The sequence below is a fragment of the Heloderma suspectum genome, chromosome 2 (genome assembly GCF_057233095.1).
Source record: "Heloderma suspectum isolate Gila_16-S chromosome 2, 16-S_ref, whole genome shotgun sequence".
Classification (NCBI taxonomy): Eukaryota; Metazoa; Chordata; class Lepidosauria; order Squamata; family Helodermatidae; genus Heloderma; species Heloderma suspectum.
In genome coordinates, this window is record NC_139459.1 from 372,595,527 (window position 1) to 372,611,456 (window position 15,930).

The 15,930-nt window shown below is 49.0% G+C and overlaps 2 protein-coding genes across 2 annotated transcripts in view; both read right to left on the reverse strand.

Annotated features, from left to right (window-relative positions):
• Positions 1 to 4,153, reverse strand: part of LOC146356127 (uncharacterized) — a 35,400-nt gene extending 31,247 nt beyond the window's left edge. Inside the window, exons 1-2 of the mRNA XM_084830019.1 lie at positions 3,781 to 4,153; positions 1,413 to 2,400 (exon numbers count right to left, since the gene is read on the reverse strand). Coding sequence (XP_084686145.1) covers positions 1,413 to 2,108 — 696 coding nt within the window. The 5' untranslated portion in view covers positions 2,109 to 2,400; positions 3,781 to 4,153. The remainder of the gene's footprint in view (positions 1 to 1,412; positions 2,401 to 3,780) is intronic.
• Positions 4,154 to 8,602: 4,449 nt separating this feature from the next.
• On the reverse strand, positions 8,603 to 14,528 carry LOC146356129 (uncharacterized). The gene is made up of 3 exons (XM_084831420.1): positions 13,643 to 14,528; positions 12,159 to 12,270; positions 8,603 to 10,432 (listed from the first exon to the last, which is right to left on the reverse strand). Exons 1-3 carry the CDS (start codon positions 14,369 to 14,371, stop codon positions 9,006 to 9,008), a joined length of 2,268 nt encoding a protein of 755 aa, XP_084687546.1. The 5' UTR covers positions 14,372 to 14,528; the 3' UTR covers positions 8,603 to 9,005.
• Between the last annotated feature and the right edge of the window lie 1,402 nt (positions 14,529 to 15,930).

Consider the following 15,930-nt stretch of genomic DNA (forward strand, 5'->3'; position numbering starts at 1 on the left):
AGAAGGGGGGAAAGTGGCACAAAAGCCAGGAAACCACCCAGTGATTGGTGACTGGGGGAAAGCTTCCCGGACTTCCCCAGAGAGGCTTGCCTGGCTCCTATACTGTGCTCTTTTGGCGCCAGGTTTTATTCTCTTGGGAATCTTACTTTTCCAGTTTCTGTTATAAAACTGACACTATTTCAAATCTTTGCACCGCTGCTATGTTCTATGCGGTTAGTATTTTTATTTTTTTATACTGTCGCTTCAAACGTCTATGTTGTATTTTATCGTCTTGTATTTTACGGTTTTAATTGTTGTGAACCGCCCAGAGAGCTGCGGCTATTGGGCGGTATAGAAATGTAATAAAAAATTAAATAAATAAAAGGGGATGGGGGCAAGGGAATGGGGCGCCCTATTTAACAGGAGATGGCGGGGACTGAACCTTCTGCATGCAAAGCAGGGGCTGTTACTCACAGACCTACAGCCCTTTCCAAAGTGTCTGGGAGCTGGAGCAGTGGGAACCGTCGGGATTATTACAAGTTAGTCGTCAGCAAGTTACTGGAAGTGCTGCAGTGAATTAATTTATGGGAATTTTGACCACAGCTAGCCTCAGGATCTCTGTAGCCTACAGTGCAGTTTCCTGTGTTTTCTTCCTTTTGCTCCCCCCGCCCCCGATCTCCTCCATTGCTGGGAGCAGTTGTGTTTGCTCTCTTGCTCCTGCCGGTGGAACGGAACACAAAATGGATTGAACAAACCCTTTGGAAACTGTACACTGTACCTGCGCTGTATATGCAAGAGTATTTGTGAGTTAAAATGTTTTCTTTCCTTCACTGAAGGAGGGTGTGGTCTCCTTTATTGCCCTAAGATAGCCTGTGGGCATGGTAAACGCTCCTTCAGTTTGCCTTTTCCTTTTTTCTCTGCTAACTGCCTTTCTAGCAAGTCTCCTTTTCTTCTTCTAAGATAGCCTGTGTGCATGTGGGACTGGTAAATGCTCATTCTGTTTTGCCTTTTTATTGTCCCTCTGCTATTTGCCTTTCTAACAGGAGGCATCACTACTAAATAATCCCATCAGGGATAAGGTTGTCGGGAGAGAAGGAATTCCAGCATTTCCAATCTCATCTCTCCAGCTGCTTCTCGTAAGGACATAAGAAGAGCCATACTGGATTAGGCCAAAGGCCTGTCGGGTCTCGCGTCCTCTTCTGCCACAGCAGCCAACTAGATGCCTCCAGAGCCACGCGGAATGCTCAGCTACTGCTCTCCTTCTTTGGAAACAATGGCAGTGTTGCGTAGTGGTTAGAGCCCCCTTCCCCAACCTGGTGCCCTCAAGGGATGCTGGGCTACAAATCCCATAATCCCCAGTCAGCACAGCTACCAGCCATGGATTGCTCCACAGTTTGGCAAGGGCACAGGCAGCCGTGTGAACTGCCTCTCACCTTTTGCTCCTGCCTCTCAGCCTCTTGTTTCATCTGCAGAAAGTCCTCGGCCAGGCCCACCGCTTGGGCACAAGTCTCCGGGTCATTTCCCCTCACCCAGCTCTGGACCTCTGACGGCAGGATGGTCAGGAACTGCTCCAGGATCACCTGCTCCAGGATCTGCTCCTTGGAGAACCTCTCCGGCTTCAGCCACCTATGGCAGAGGTACCAGAGGCGGCCACAGGCCTCACGGGGCCCCTCAGCCTCCTGGTAGCGGAACTCCCGGAAGCGCTGGCGGAGCACATCCCTGCTTAGAGTATCCCCTCCTGGGATCTCGTCCTTCGCTGTCCCAAAGCCTCCCCTTTCTGGACCCGGAATGAGCCGGGGGGCCCCTTCTTTGCAGGACTGCTGGCTGGCTTCCACCGCCCCCTTGAAAGAAGCAAGAAACGCCTTGGTGTCCTCCCAGGGGGTGGGCTCCAGAAGCTGCACATTCCCCCGGCCAGACTGAGGAGACTCTGCTGCCTCGGGGAATTCTTCCAACTGGGTCTCCCAGCACTGGGGCAGCCCCTCATCGGGCTCCTGCTTGACCTGTTGCGGCGGCACCCATCCAAGAAATGCCCTTGTGGCCCCAAACGGGATGGCGTGAGATCCCTTGGCCTTTCCTTCCAACCCTGGCAACGGTTTGAGGACTTCTGGGTCCCGGTCTTCCATTTTCATTCCTGTTCCAATGCGGCAGCCTTTAACCCCGAATCTGAGGCCGAATCTGGCCCTTCTGCCGCTGACTTTCTCTCTCTTTTGCTCTGAACAGAACCAGCCTTTTATCCAAGTTCAACCCCAAACCCTTTGCCTAGGGCAATCATGTCTCAAAACGTGTTTTCTGGCCATGGGTCTCCCTCTGTCTATGTTTGTGTGTGTGTCTGTCTCTTAGTGAAAACGGAGAATATTGTGGTCGAGCTGAAAGTTACACAGCAGCCGATGATGTTCCAGGCCTAGAGGGCTAGGTTTGCTCCTGAGGGGAAAGAAAAAAATTATTGTTGTTGTTGTTGTTGCTGTTGTTATTATTATTAATATTTCTTTGCTGCCTTTCAGGGCAGGAGCCCTCCGAAGGCAGTGTACTATAATAAAACACATAATAAAAACCAACACAGTCTTAAAATACAATAAAAACACAATAAAAACAGGAAAAACAGAAATAAAAACACAATAAAAACAGCTGTAAAACTAGCAACAAGAGTGAACATATTAGGGGATGGCCAAAGTAAAATGGTATGTTTTCAGGGCTTTCTTAAAGGCTTGCAATGATGAAATGACAGATATTGTCATTTTGGCTGCAATGTTTAGCCTATCAGTTAGATTACTCAATTAAGGGTGGAATCCTATTAGAATAGGCAGCTGCCCCTGAACTCGGAGACAACCGCCTATCCAATGCAGAGCAGGAAAAGCATGGAGGGGATTGTCCCCTCTGTGCTTCAGCCGCCCTGCACCCTGAATGCCCCGTTTTTGCCGCTCCACACTCCTCTTCTGAGCACGGAGTGCAGGGCCATTCCGCACTGCCTGGGAGTGGAGGTCGGTTCTCAGGGAACCGACCTATCCTATGGCTGTCTAGCCACTGACTAGCGGCCATAGCATTGCTCCCTCCAAATGCTTTGGTGGACTGAAAAGGTACTCCTGATGAATGGGGCAGAGGTTTTAAAAAGTACTTCCATGAAAGATATATATTATTCGAACTGTCATCTTAAAAGCGGCATCTGCTCCCATGAGATGAACACTTCCTTTAAGGCAGGGGTGTCTAGCCTCTTTCAGTTCAAGGGGCGGAAAATTATTTCAGAGAAGCCCCGGGGGGGGGGGGGGATTAAAAAAACAGAGCTATTTGTTATTTTTGCATCTCTCTCTCTCTAGCTTAGATCCCTAAAATGTTCTTGTGCTAACTGTATTAAGAGGTTTCCATTTGAGAAGTTAAAGCAATGCAAATTCCGAAATTAAGCGACTGGTATTTTAAAAGGACGGGCTAAAACTGTGTTAAGAAAATTAACTTGGCATTATGGGTGAAACAGGGGTGTGTATTATGAAAACAAAGTGAGAGGAATTTAAGAATGTAAGAACATAAGAGGAGCCATGCCTGATCAGATCAAGGCCCCATCTAGTCCAGCATTCTGTTCACACAGTGGCCAACCAGCTGTCCACAGGAAACCTGCAAGCAGGACAGGAGTGCAACAGCACACTCCCGCCCATGTTCCCCAGCAATGGGTGTACTGAGGCATAGTGCCTCTGATCCTGGAGGTAGCATACAGCCATGAGGACTAGTAGTCATTCATAGCCTTCTCCTCCTGGAATTTGTCCAACCCCCTTTTAAAGCCATCCATACTTGCAGTGGCAAATTCCAGTTTACCTATGTGCTGTGTGAAGAAGTCCTTTCTTTTGTCCGTCCTGAATGTCCAACCATTCAGCTTTGTGGGATGACCCCTTTGGATTCTAGGATTAGGAGAAAGGGAGAAAAATGTCTCCCGATCCACTTTCTCCACATCATGCATAATTTCGTACACCGAGAAAGCCTCCCTTCACTCACCTTTTTTCCTAAGCTAACCTGTCCCTGACGTTGTAGCCTTTCCTCATAGGGGACTTGCTCCAGCCCCTTGACCATTTTAGGGCGCAATCCTATGCATGTTTGAGAGCCAGTGTGGTGTAGTGATTAGAGTCTTGGACTGGGACTCTGGAATTCCAGGTTCTAGTCCCCACTTGGCCTTGAAGCTCACCGAGTGCAGCCTAACCTACCTCACAGGGTTGTTGTTGTGAGGATAACATGGAGCGGAGGAGGACTACGTACGCCGCCTTGGGCCCCTTGCAACAGGAAAAAAGGTGGGATATAAATTAATAATAATAAAAGTTTAGACAGAAAAAAGCCTTACAACTCCCAGCATTCTACAGCCAGCATGGCCGGCTGGAAGGATGCCGGGAGTTGTAGGGCTTTCACCCTTTTCTGCACCATGTTTTCTGCACTAGGTCCCACTACGTCGGGGGCTGGACTAGATGGCCTTATAGGCCCCTTCCAACCCTACGATTCTGTGTCAAACCATCTATGTGAGAGCGGCGTGAAACCATCACCCTTCACGGCCTCAGTCGTGGTGGCGCAAAATAGGTGCAAGGCACATCCCTAGGACTGCGAAGCTCAGGGGTTATTTTGGAGGGTGAGTGGAGAGGGTGAGTGGAGAGGGAGGAGGCCAGAGTCCGTCCCGCCGCCCCAAATGCACCTTCCATGCCCTAACCCGCTCGGAAACACACACCTATCCCCGCCCTGCCACCCACCCACCCACCCCATCATCCTTCCCAAGGGCTCCCCTCCCCTCTTGCCCCGCCTGCGCTTTGTTGAAGCAGGAACACCAGCAAGGGAACGCGGCGGCTTCCCCCGCCGCGCCTGAGCATGGCCGGGCGGAGACCCCCGCGTAGGCTCACACGAGGCGCCGGGGAGGGGCTCCCCCCCTCCGCCAGGACAGCGCCACGGGACAGGCGCCCCCCACCCCCGCTTGCGCCCCGTTGGGCGCTCATGCCCGCCCGCCAGCCAGCCTGCGCCGCCCTCTTTCCGCCTGCTCCATTCCGCGGAGGTTGCGCGCACATGATCGCGCGCCAGGCGCCGTGCAAAGGAAATACGCGGCGCAGTGCCATCCTCGCCGAGAGGATGGTGGTCGTTATGTATTATTATTACTATTATTATTTATTTTGCGATCCGCATCTAGATGGACAAGGCAGGAGCGGAGGGGGAGAAAGCAGGGAGGGGGTCGGGAAAAGAGAGGAGGGCGGCCAGAGGGGGAGAGGGAGGGGGAAAGGCGCCCCCCCCAGGCCCGCTCGACTCACCCCTCTTCTGCCCTGCCCAGATGGGCAAACTTCTCCCCTCCGGCGCCTGGGAAATCCGGACTCCAGTTTCCCACGCGCGAGGGGAAGGAGGAGGGAGGGGGCCCCGGCAGGAAGGGGCTGGATTAGCCCTTGACATCACGAGCCATTCCGCCCACCGGCCTCTCTAGGAAGCCGGGGTGAGCCCTCTTTCAGTAGCTCATCTAAATGCAAAGAGGTCTGGAACAGGATTCCCCCCCCCACTTTCTTTTTCTCCTCTCTCCTATGCCTGTTGCACCGTGGGCGTTCCTCCCCCCGTGTACCCCTCCCTACTGATGGGGAAGGAGCACCTCCTGTCGGATTTCTGCCTGCCGCACGGTTAATTAAGGGCACAGGAAGAGATCGGCTTAGGGATCTCGGCTGATCTCGGAAGCTGAGCAGGGTCAGCCCTGGTTAGTACTTGGGTGGGAGACGGCTTCCTGCATTGAGCAGGGGGTTGGGCTCGATGGTCTTGTAGGCGCCTTCCAACCCTATGAGTCTATGTCTGTCCATGTTTAGTCAAAAAAAAGAGCCCTACATCTCCTAGTCCCACATGGCTGGCTGTGGAATGCTGGGAATTGTAGGCCTTTTTCTGTCTTTTTATGCACAGGACTGTGCCTTATTTATTTATTAAGGGTGCAACCCTATGCATGTTTAGACAGGGGGTGCGGGAAAGTCCTACAATTCCCAGCTTGCCTCAGCCAGCATGGCTGGCTGGAGGGATGCTGGGAGTTGTAGGTCCGTTGTTCAGTCGTTCAGTCGTGTCCGACTCTTCGTGACCCCATGGACCATAGCACGCCAGGCCTTCCTGTCCTGCGCTCTCTCCCGGAGCGTGCTCAAGTTCATATTCATTGCATCCGTGATGCTATCTAGCCATCTCATCCTCTGCCGTCCCCTTCTCCTTTTGCCTTCAGTCTTTCCCAGCATCAGGGTCTTTTCCAGGGAGTTTTCTCTTCGCATTCTCCCTTTAAAAGTGCATGGGATTGCACCCTAAGAGTGGCAGCCCTTGATATCACGAGGCTCTGTCTTGTGCTCAGCTGACCGGATCTCACTGGTGTATCCATCATGTGTTAACTGAACCCCCGTCCTTTTTAATGTTCTTTGCGGGGTCTCAAAGGAGTATAGGACTTCTACAGGTGCCCCTGATAAAGGAAGCTCCTAAAACAATTATTATCTTCAAAGTATCACGGGACTCTATTGTCCTTGCGTCTTCCTTTTTGCTGCCTTACAAAGCATTCTGGGAAACTCAAAAGCTGGCCTATTTTGAGACCAGCTTAAGTAGACCCCAAAGATAAGGATGCAATCCTATGCATGTTTAGACAGAAAAAGTCCTACAACTTTTAGGATTCTCCAGCCAGCCATGCTGGCTGGGGGATGCTGGGAGTTGTAGGCCTTTTCTCTGTCTTAACATGCATAGGATTGTGCCCTGAGTGAAATTATCCTGCAAACAGAAGCATGCAAGATACAGGGAGATGAGCCCTGGTGTTCAGGAAGCGGTCTTTCTTTGTCTCCCTCCCTCATTTCAGACACAGAGGCAGGATTTGAATAGCGCGGAATGGCAGATAAAAGATGCAGTCAATGTTACCCAATTGTATGCAGCAGATGCTGATTTATTGTTAATTATGAAAATTGTTGGAAAAACGGGAGTCATCCAAGCATAGATTTTATGACAGAACTCCCTGTCGCAGACTGCCCAGGTCTGCCTATTTGGTTCACTGTCCCTCCTCTTGTGTTTTTGGTGAAACTGACAAGGTTGCAGTGGGGAGAGGGAGTCCCAGCAAAGTCATTTATGTCTCTTCAGGGTGTGTATTTTAAAAATAATTAAATATTTGTATCTTTTTGAAGGTGGTGGTGGGGAAGCCACTGATGAAACTGTGAGAAAGACAGAGATAGGGTGGGAGAAAGAGAGAAGGAAGGCATGTCAGAAAGAGATGGGGGTAGGACAGAGAGAAAGATGGAGAGATGGGGTGGCACCGAGAAAGAGATGGGATGGCAGAGAGAAAGTGAGAGAGATGGAGATGGGATGGCAGTGAGAAAGTTGGAGAGCTGCAGTGGGGGAGAGAGAGAGAGAGATGGAGATGGGATGGCTGAGAGAGCTGGGATGGCAAGGAGAAAAAGACATGGGGCAACTCAGATAAAGGGAGAGAGCTGGGATGGGGTGGCAGAGAGAGACAGAGAGATGGGGTAGCACAGAGAAAGAGAGCACACATGCTGTATAATTCTGCAGTGTTGCAAACTGACTGGCTTTGGTTGTGGCCCCACCCAACACTGGCATGTGCCCCACAGAATTTGCAGCCCTTGATGGGGGCAGGGGAAAACAAGATTCAACACCCCTGGTAGAAAAGATTATATAAGTTCACGGTACTATCAGCAGCTAAGAACGAATCCTCAGCATGCAGCAGCAGACTACCCCTAAACGCCAGATGCCAGGGAACCAAAGGGGGGGGGGATGTTGCTTTCTTGTCCTCTCTGGAAGCATTGCAGGAACATCTTGCTTCCCCCTGTTGGACACAGCAAACTGGACTTGACAGCTTCTCATCCAACGGGGTCTTTTCATATCTCTACCCATAAAGGCATGTTAGGGTGCATCACTCAGACCTTGATAGACAGCGGGTTAAGAACTTTGTGTTTAGAAAGAGCTTTCTTTGGTGTGAGGAAAACTCTTGGGCAAGTTTCATTTTGGCAAGGCTGCTATTTTTCCAAGTTGTACAGTACTCTGGCTTGTTGTTAACATGCCAACCAGGTCTATTACTTGGTTCACTCATAATGGAGGCAATTGATGGAGATGAACACCACACTTGAGCCATTTCCCATTTCAATTAACAATCCTGGGTTGTTTTATGATGTATGAACCTGGAAAGTCTGGGTTGTTTATGGGTTAAACAACCGAGTTAACCCAACAACCATGGGCAATTCTTGGGTTAATGCTGGGTTATTTAATCCATAGTTTCAGGGTTCACACATAATGAAACAACCCAGGACACTGGCAGTCTCCCATTCAAGTACTAACCAGGGCTGACCCTCCTTAGCTTCTGAGATCATGCATTCTGGGTTTCAGTCAGAACCAACTGACACTGAAGGGCAATGAACAGCCATCAGTAATCCCACTGCTGTGCTCAACAGGAGTGGGAACTGACACTGAAGGGCAATGAACAGGCATCAGTAATCTCACTGCTGTGCTCAGGGGGAACAGGAACTGACATTAAGGGGTGATGAACAGGCATCAGTAATCCCACTGCTGTGCTCAATGGGAACAGGAAGTGACAGTACGGGGTAATTAATAGCCATCAATAATCGCACTGCTGTGCTCAAAGGGAAGCAATAAAAGGGACAGAACCTATACAGAGGAAGTGTTTAATTAAAGCCACAGTAGCCCTGAAAAAGCCTCAGTGGTGCTTTGCCTGTTGACACCAAAAAGGCTGATGCTGAAGTTGTTTTTTATTTGTCACAAGTCAGGTGTGGGAGGGAATTGAGAGGACAACACAGAAAACACTGGAATGCAGTTGACTGGCAATAGTATCATCTGGATTCTCTGTAAGAAATGAGAGAACAAAAGGGTGGCAATTCCATACAGCTCTTGATTAATATATCTCAAATCAGATTGTTTGGGACTGCCTGTTGTTATATTTGAATGCTTCTATCTAGCACCACAGCAAAAGCAACCAGCCAGCTAGAAACGATTTACATTCCTCATGGAATCCTGCATTTCAAGAAGTTATGTTCTGCATTGTTCAGCCCTCTGCATTTTTATCAATTTCTTTCTGCGTGCATTCTCTGGTGATTAACAAGATTTGAGCTGTTAAGGAAGCTTTTCCCACAGTCCAAGCATTTGAACGGTCTCTCCCCAGTGTGGATTCTCTCGTGTACCATAAGGCAGGTGCGCCCACGGAAGGTCTTCCCGCACACTGAGCACTTGTATGGCCTTTCTCCTGTGTGGACTCTCTGGTGGGTGACAAGGTGGGCTTTGTAACTGAAAGCCTTTCCGCATTCCAGACACTTAAAGGGCCTCTCCCCTGTATGGACTCTCTTGTGCGTACTAAGGCGTGAGCTGACGCTAAAGCTTTTCCCGCACTCGAGACACTTGTATGGCTTCTCACCCGTGTGGATTCTCTCATGGCTAACAACCTCAGAGCTGCGGCAGAACCGTTTCCCGCAGAAGGAGCACATATATGGCTTGTCTCCAGCATGGGCCCTCTCATGGATGATGAGATCTGTGCTCACGCAAAAGCTCTTCCCGCATTCCCGACACTGAAACGGCCTCTCCCCTGTGTGGATTCTCTGATGTTTCTTAAGGCGCGAGCTCACACTGAAGCTTTTCCCACATTCGGAGCATTTGTATGGCCTCTCCCCCAAGTGCATCTTCTGGTGGTTCATGAGCTCCCGTCTTTGGTAGAAGCTCTTGCTGCATTCGGAGCACTCGTATGGTTTGTCTCCCTTGTGGGTCCTGTAATGTGCAAAAAGGACCGAGGGGTCGCTAAAGCTCAGGCCACAGACCGAGCACTGACAGGGCTTTTCTCCCGTGTGGATTCTCTGGTGGATCATCAGGCTGGCTTTCTGGCAGAATCTCATCCCGCAGTGCAAACACTCATACGGCTTCTCACCTGTGTGTGTTCTGTAATGCCTCTTTAGGGCCGAGCTGACAGTGAACCTCTTCCCGCAGTGCGAACACTGGTGCGGCTTCTCACCTGTGTGGGTTCTCTTGTGTGCACTGAGGCTGGAGCTCACGCTGAAGCTCTTCCCACAGTCTGAGCATTGGTACGGCTTCTCGCCTGTGTGGGTTCTCTTGTGGGCGGTGAGGCCTGATCTCACACCAAAGCTCTTCCCACAGTCCGAACATTTGTAACGCTTCTCTGACATGCAGATTCTTTGAGGTATATTAAGGGCTGGGCTCAGGCCGAAGTCTGGTCTACTCTTGGAGCGTCCCTCGCTGTTCCCACCCTCCTGGATGACCTGTCTGGCTGCGTTTTTTCCAAGATCACTCACAGATGGAGGAAGATCACCAGGCATCTTCTCTGAATTAGCTTCTTGCTCACACAACAGGTTCTGCTGGATCTCAAGAGATCCTTCCTTCTCATAACACTGAGAAACACCTTCCTCAGCAATGCCCAAGGCTCTTTCGGCTCCCTCAGAATTTTGTGGATTTCCCTCTAGCTTCTTCGCGGTACTCTCTCCCTCTGCTGGAACGAAGAGAGACTCATTAGATCAAATATGTTTGGGGGCTGGTTAAACTTATATCCCATTACATCAGTCACAAGGACTCCCAGACTGGCATACAACCTTGGCCACCCATTTCCCCCCTAGAATCCTCCAACAGAATGATATCATGTGATCATGTAGAGCTGCTTCTGGGCATTTGGGGAGAAAAAAATGCCGACCTCTTTTCCCCTACTACTGATGGTTTGGCACACCCTTCCTAAGGCTTTGTTACTGGGAGTAAGAGCTTTAAGCTAAAATATGGCGATTTATTGGGTACTTTTGACTCGATCCCTTTTGACTTTGGCTCTGCCAACCACTGGAATGCAGGCCCCAAGAGCTACTCCAAAATTGAATTCAGCCCTTGGTGCCACCATCAAAAAGGCCCCACCCCTTAGTGTATGGAGAAGTCTGGTCTGTTGTACGGATGGAAAGGCTAACAAAACAGGTCAAACAGTATAGATTTGAGTCTGTAGTCATCTCTGCAACCACAAACCGCCCATGAATGAAACTCTCACCACTTGAAAGTGTGGGGCATAGAGTTTCAAATGATTACTGCTAGATGCCTCTCTCAGCTTTTCCTTTGTCTTTCTTCTCAGGCAATTAGCATCTGTAAACCTCATTAGGTTGAATGGAAATAAAGCTTTGGAAAGCAGCCCCTTTGTCTGACTGTTGATTCTGGCTGTTGGAGGGCTCAGAAGACTACAGGGGCATTCCTGACAGCCCCTTTCTCTCACACAGAAGGGAATGCCACCTCTAATATCATTATAGAAGGGTTCCCCCCTTCTCTTTTGCTCACGCAGAAGAGAATGCCTCCTCTATTACCATTGTACAAGGGGCATTCTCTCTCTCTCTGTCCCTCACACAAATAAGACATAAAGAACTCCTGACTTTTTTCTGGGCAGCAACCAGGTCGGTCACAGCTGCTAAGTGGAAATCAGCAAATGAATATTCTCTTATCAATCATGTGGAAACAGAAAATTTGGGACCTTGTACTAATGGAGGAACTCATTAAACAGCTTCAAGTACAAAGGGGCCAAGTAGAAATGGACACTTTGTATGGAATATGGTATCCATGTACTGAATTCTTTAATACTGAGAAAACTATATGACAACCTCCTAAGACACACAGAACCCTCTGGCCTGATCTCTCAGGATGATGAGTGATAACTTTATCAGACAATCTTGCTTGTATCATGTAGAGATCCTGAGTGATCAGGAAGATTGTAAAGAAATTGACTCACATGTAGTGTACTTACATTTGTTACTGTTCATTTTTACTTTGAAAAAAAATCGATAAATGAAAAACAAGAAACAACTTAACACTGTGGCAACTGTATGTCCTCACTGAGCTGTTTGGGGGGGAATTTGGACCCTTTATGGTGTTTTTTTTTTCCCTGCAAACCTCAGGATTCCCCGAGCATACTGACCCTACCCTCTTGTTTCTCAGTGGCCTTGTTTCAGCTCCATTTCTATCAGCACTCACCGCCTGAGTTTGCTATTAGCGGGAATGATGTTGGGTTGAAACATTTTATACACATTGCTTTGGGGAAGAAGCCAGAAGTCCAGATTCAGATCTGTCCTGATCTTTACTCTGACACACTCAGAAAGGGTAGAGATTGGGGAGGATGATCCCATGCATATTTACTCGGAAGTTAGACTCTGCCTCATAAGGGAGCATCCAAGAATTGAGCTGGAAGCCCTCCTTACCTTGCGTATTGCCACTATCAGCAACCTCTTGCTTCACCAAAGGTGCCTCCTGCCGCATTTCTGATGGAACCCATTCTTCCTTAGCAAGGTTCACTTCCTCCTCTGGGAACAGCTTAAAGATCACAGTGGAGGACTCAAAGGAAGGAATCCTGTATCCAGCACCAACTCCTTTAAAGCTCTCTGTAGTCTTACCTTACCCCTTATCTCTCTACTCTTATATCCTGATATATCCCTGTCCATTACCTTCACTCCTCCACCACCCTCAGCTTTCTGAAGGCCTCCTACTCCCTCAAACAATTCCACCCTTTGTCCCTTGCTTCCCCCTATGTGTAGAACCACCCCGCATGTGTATTTGGTGCCACCTCTCTCTTTCCCTTAAAATCCCTTCTCAAAACCCACCTTTCTGCATGGACATTGGCTTATCTCCTGTGCAGCAAAATCCCAAACCTATGTTTATGCAAATGTAAGTCCCATTCTTGCTGCAGACATCACCTTAGAAGAAGCATTCCCCCCCCCCCCCGTGTGTCTGTCTTTCACAGAAGGGAATGCCTCTGCTAAAACCATCTGAGAAACGGCATCCTCCCCATCTCATTCACACACAAAGGAATGCCACTTCTAATATCAATACCGAAGAGGGATTCCCCTTTCTCACACACAGAATGGAATGCCACTTCTAATGCCATTATAGAAGGATTTCCTCCCTCTTGCTCACACAGAACAGAATGCCTCCTCTATTACCATTATACAAGAGACATTCTCTTTTTTCTCTCTGTCCTTCACAGAAAGGAATGTTTCTTCTAACACTTTCTTAGAAGAGGCATTCCCCCATCTCTCATGCCCACAGAAGGGAATGACTCTTCTAAAACCATTATAGAAGAGACATTCCCCTTTGTCTTTCACACATACAGAAGGAATATCCTCTAATATCCTTTTACAAAATGGATTTCCCCCTCTTGCTTACATAGAAGAGAATGTCTCCCCTATTACCATTATAGGGGAGGCACTCCCCGTTTTCACTAACACAGAACAAAATTCCTCTTCAAATATCATTACCAAAGAGGGATTTCCCCCTTGTCTCTCACACAGAAGGGAATGACTCTTCTAATATCATCTTAGAAGAGGCATCCCCACTGTCTCTGTCACATAGGAGGGGCTGCCTCTTGAAATTTGGTGCTTGCCTGCTGCAGTTTAATAAGAACTTGTATTCAAAATAATTTATTTTAAAAACCTCTTGACCAATTAATCGAAAGTACTTTTCCTAGCCAATCAAAATGTTGCTAACTGATTGATGAACTGATTAATGAACTAGATGTGGCAGTCCTAATTTTTAAAACAGACATGTAATAATTAGGCTGTGCTAATGACTGTGTCAGGCAGTAAATATAGAAGTGTCACTTCCAGGCAGCCTTGCATCTTCCCTCTCCCACCTTTAGACAGGAAGAAAATCTTCCCCCTCCCACCTTTACACAGGAAGAAAATCTTACTCGTTGTCCCATCAAGGAGTCCCTGGCCCAGTCAGGATTATCCAGACAGGAGTCTCTCTCCTGCTCCTCCCGTCTCTCGGCCTTGCATTGTTCCCACAAGAAATCTTCTGCCAGGGTCACTGCTTGGGTACAGCTCTCTGGGTCACTTTGGCTAACCCAGCTCCGGATCTCTCGTGGCAAGACAGCCAGGAACTGCTCCAGGATGAGCAACTCCAGGATCTGCTCTTTCGTGTGGTCCTCTGGCTTCAGCCACTGGTGGCACAGGTCGCGGAGTTGGCTGCAAACCTCTCGGGGCCCCTCAGCCTCCTGGTAGCGGAAGTCCCTGAAGTGTTGGCGCTGGGTCTCTCCTCTTAGGATGCCCTTCTCCAGAGTCTCTTCCTCTGTGTTCCCATAAGCTTCCACACTGTACATTTGTGGCGGTTCTCTGCAGAAGGTTTGGGGGGGTTGAAGCACCCCCTCTCGTTTCGGGTGCCAGCTCTCGCCAGCTGCTCCCTCGAAGGAAGCCCGGAGACCCTTTTGATCATCCCACGACTTGAGCAGACACTGGTCCTCTGGTCTGCAGCTTGTGAGTGGCACCTGGATCTCCTTTGATCGCATTTCCCAAAGATGGAGTACTTCTCTGTCTTTCTCCATCATTTTCTGAAGGGAGTTTTGCATGTTAAAAGGTTTCCCGGAGCCTCCCAAAATGTTTCTACTCTCTCGGTGGTCCATGGGTGCCTCCTGTTCCATCTTCTGGCCCAGTTGCAGGGCTGTAGCCGCCGCCGCCGCCGCCGCCACCACCACCACCACCACCACCACCACCACCACCCCTTGCTCCGCGGCCTTTTCCTTTCTTACAGCCAATAGGGTGAACCCACAGGGCTGAAAATGGTCTCTTGGTGACAGCTCAAGCCTATCAGGAAAATGAGACAAGAGATGGAGACACAACTGTTGTGCCCGGTAGAAAGAGCTACAGCTCAGCAGTGACTTTCTGAGTCAAACAGAACTCCTGTTTGGGTGCAGCTGTTAAAAGGGAAAACCAATTGATATCATAATTTATTTATTTATTATTTTATTTACAACTTTTGTATGCCACTCCCCATCCGAAACAGATTACGGAGCAGTGAACATAAGAGGTACAACAGTAAAAAAAAGATAAAAGATTAAAATACCATATTAAAAGTATTAAAAACTTTTAATGCCAATAAAAAACATAAAAAGGGTAAAGGTGTCCCCAGCCAGTCGTGTCCGACTCTAAGGTGTGGTGCTCATCTCCATTTCTAAGCCGAAGAGCCAGCGCTGCCCGAAGACGCTTCCGTGGCCATGTGGCCGGCATGACTGAACACCGAGGTGCACGGAACGCTGTTACCTTTCCCGCCGAAGCGGTGCCTATTTATCTACTTGCAATTTCTTGCTTTCGAACTGCTAGATTGGCAGGAGCTGGGACTGAAGACGGGAGCTCACTCTGTTACGCGGCACTCGGGTCTCAAACTGCTGTCCTGCCGACCTTCCGGTCTGCAGTTCAGCGTCTTAACCACTAAGCCACCGCAGCCCCTATATATAGATAGATAGATAGATAGATAGATAGATAGATAGATAGATATAGATATATATAATATATATTATATAATATATTATATTTATATTATAATTATATATTATATAAAAAGGTAAAAAGGGTAAAGGTGTTCCCAACCAGTCGTGTCCGACTCTAGGGTGTGGTGCTCATCTCCATTTCTAAGCCGAAGAGCCAGTGCTGTTCGAAGATGCTTCCGTGGTCATGTGGCCGGCGTGACTGAACACCGAGGTGCACGGAACACTGTCACCTTTCCCGCCAAAGCGGTACCTTTTTATCTACTTGCAATTTCTTGCTGTCGAACTGCTAGGTTGGCAGGAGCTGGGACTGAAGACGGGAGCTCACTCCGTCACGCGGCACTTGGGTCTCGAACTGCTGTCCTGCCGACCTTCCAGTCTGTGGTTCAGCGTCTTAACCACTAAGCCACCACATAGCTAGTCCTTTAAGGAATGCTTCCTGGAACAGAACTGTTTTCAGAAGGTGATGGGAGCAACGCAGTTTTGGCGTCTGCCTGGCCTCCAGGGGCAGGGAGTTCCAAAGAAAGGGGGCCACCACACTGAAGGCTCTTCTCCAATTGGGCCATAGGTCCATGTGGAACCACCAACAGCATGCCCTCTGATGACCTCAGTGACTGGGCAGGTTGGTAAAGGAGAAGGCACTAATAATAATAAGGCTCTCTAGGTATAATAACGTCCAGTTTCCATTTCCCTGTCTAGGTATAATAATATACTCT

Bases quoted from the DNA above. Each gene is read 5' to 3' on its own strand.
- LOC146356129 (XM_084831420.1), bottom strand. From the start codon at position 14,371: ATGGAACAGGAGGCACCCATGGACCACCGAGAGAGTAGAAACATTTTG. The intron at 12,271-13,642 runs GTAAGATTTTCT...GTGATCTTTAAG, and splicing joins ACTCCTTGATGGGACAACGA to CTGTTCCCAGAGGAGGAAGT. The intron at 10,433-12,158 runs GTAAGGAGGGCT...TCTTCGTTCCAG, and splicing joins TGATAGTGGCAATACGCAAG to CAGAGGGAGAGAGTACCGCG.